This window comes from Neophocaena asiaeorientalis, unplaced genomic scaffold, assembly GCF_003031525.2.
Source record: "Neophocaena asiaeorientalis asiaeorientalis breed wild unplaced genomic scaffold, Neophocaena_asiaeorientalis_V1.1 scaffold280, whole genome shotgun sequence".
Lineage (NCBI taxonomy): Eukaryota > Metazoa > Chordata > Mammalia > Artiodactyla > Phocoenidae > Neophocaena > Neophocaena asiaeorientalis.
In genome coordinates, this window is record NW_020185321.1 from 7,644,137 (window position 1) to 7,645,483 (window position 1,347).

Below are 1,347 nucleotides of genomic sequence, written 5' to 3' on the forward strand. Positions count from 1 at the left end.
GGCTGGGCGGGAGTGGGGTGGGCAGGGAGGGGCTGGGGCAGGCTCTCTCCTCTCTCTTTGTCAGTGGGCCAGGAGGATCTCCCCCTCCCCCTGGACGGGGGTGAGGGAGGCTTCCGGGGTCAGCGCTTCTGGTCTGGTAAATATATATGATGTGTTGTTTTGTTTTGTTTTTTTAACTCTGTGGAGGGGACAGTGGATCCTCACAGCAAAACAGGCCCCCTCCAAGCCCTAGAAACGCCCACCCCTCACCACCCCCCTGGTCCATTTCTTCTCCCCTGAGGTCCCTTCAAGGCCTCCCACATCCAGGCCAAAGCCCGACGTGCCTTGTCCAGGAACCGCCCGGGCCTGCGATGGGCCCCGTAGAGGGCGCCACAGCTGCCCGGCAGGAAAGAGGACCAGCCTGCTCCCTGCTCCCTGCTCCCCTCCCCTCACTTGGCATCGCCAGGAGATGAGGGGGTTCAGCTCAGTCCCCCCTCTTCTGCACCAGGAGTGGGGTTGGGCAGACCAGCCTCCCACCCTCACCCCCAGCCAGCCCCCACCTTGCTTTGTCTGGACCTGCGTATCTCTCAGATTTTCTAAGGACCCCCTCCACCCGCAAAAAAAAAAAAAAGAAAAAAAGAAAGAACACACACACACGACACACACAAAAAAAAACACACAAAAATCCACAAAAAAAAAAAACTATGAAAAAAACCTTTCAGAGAATTACTATTTACTTTATTAACTTACGGATTTATTATATAAATATATATTCACCTAGCAGCATACCTTCGCCGCCTCTTGCTCTCATAATGAAGACATAGCTGATTTGCTCCCCTCCCCCAGCCCCTTACTGATTTCTCTGATGTCTGCCGTCGGTGTGGGTCTCTGGGGACCCCCCCCCCCGAGGCGGAGGGTGGGCTGCTGGCCTAGCTGCCTGTTAGTGGATGGTTTCACTCCACCACCTCCCCCCCCCCTTTTTTTTTGAGTTTATTCCGATTGATTATTTTTTTTTCTCGGTTTCTGGATAAACCACCCTTCTGGGGACAGGATAATAAAACATGTAATATTTTTAAGAAGGATTCCTACAGTGTCCTCTGTTTTTCTATCTGTTCTCCACCTCTTAGGAGAGCACCTCTTGCCAGAGTGAGGTGGGGCGTGGGAGTGCCCCGATCCCTGTTCCCATGAGTGAGTGTGTGAAAGTAGGAATGCTGTTGGGGACCCATTCCAGGCCACGCCCTGTTGTAAGCGTGTAACGTGGGCTAACTCGTGCAGCCTGCATGAGAAAGGTGCTGTTACCATGCCCGTTTACCAGAGAGGTGCAGTGACTTGCCCAGTGTCACCCAGCTGGTGAGTGGGGGGGGGGGG

The 1,347-nt window shown here is 54.1% G+C and overlaps 1 protein-coding gene across 1 annotated transcript in view; it reads right to left on the reverse strand.

Annotated features, from left to right (window-relative positions):
- Window positions 1–60: 60 nt before the first annotated feature.
- CAPN12 (calpain 12) overlaps window positions 61–1,347 on the reverse strand; it is a 13,241-nt gene continuing 11,954 nt past the window's right edge. Inside the window, 1 exon segment of the mRNA XM_024734134.1 lies at window positions 61–90. Coding sequence (XP_024589902.1) covers window positions 61–90 — 30 coding nt within the window.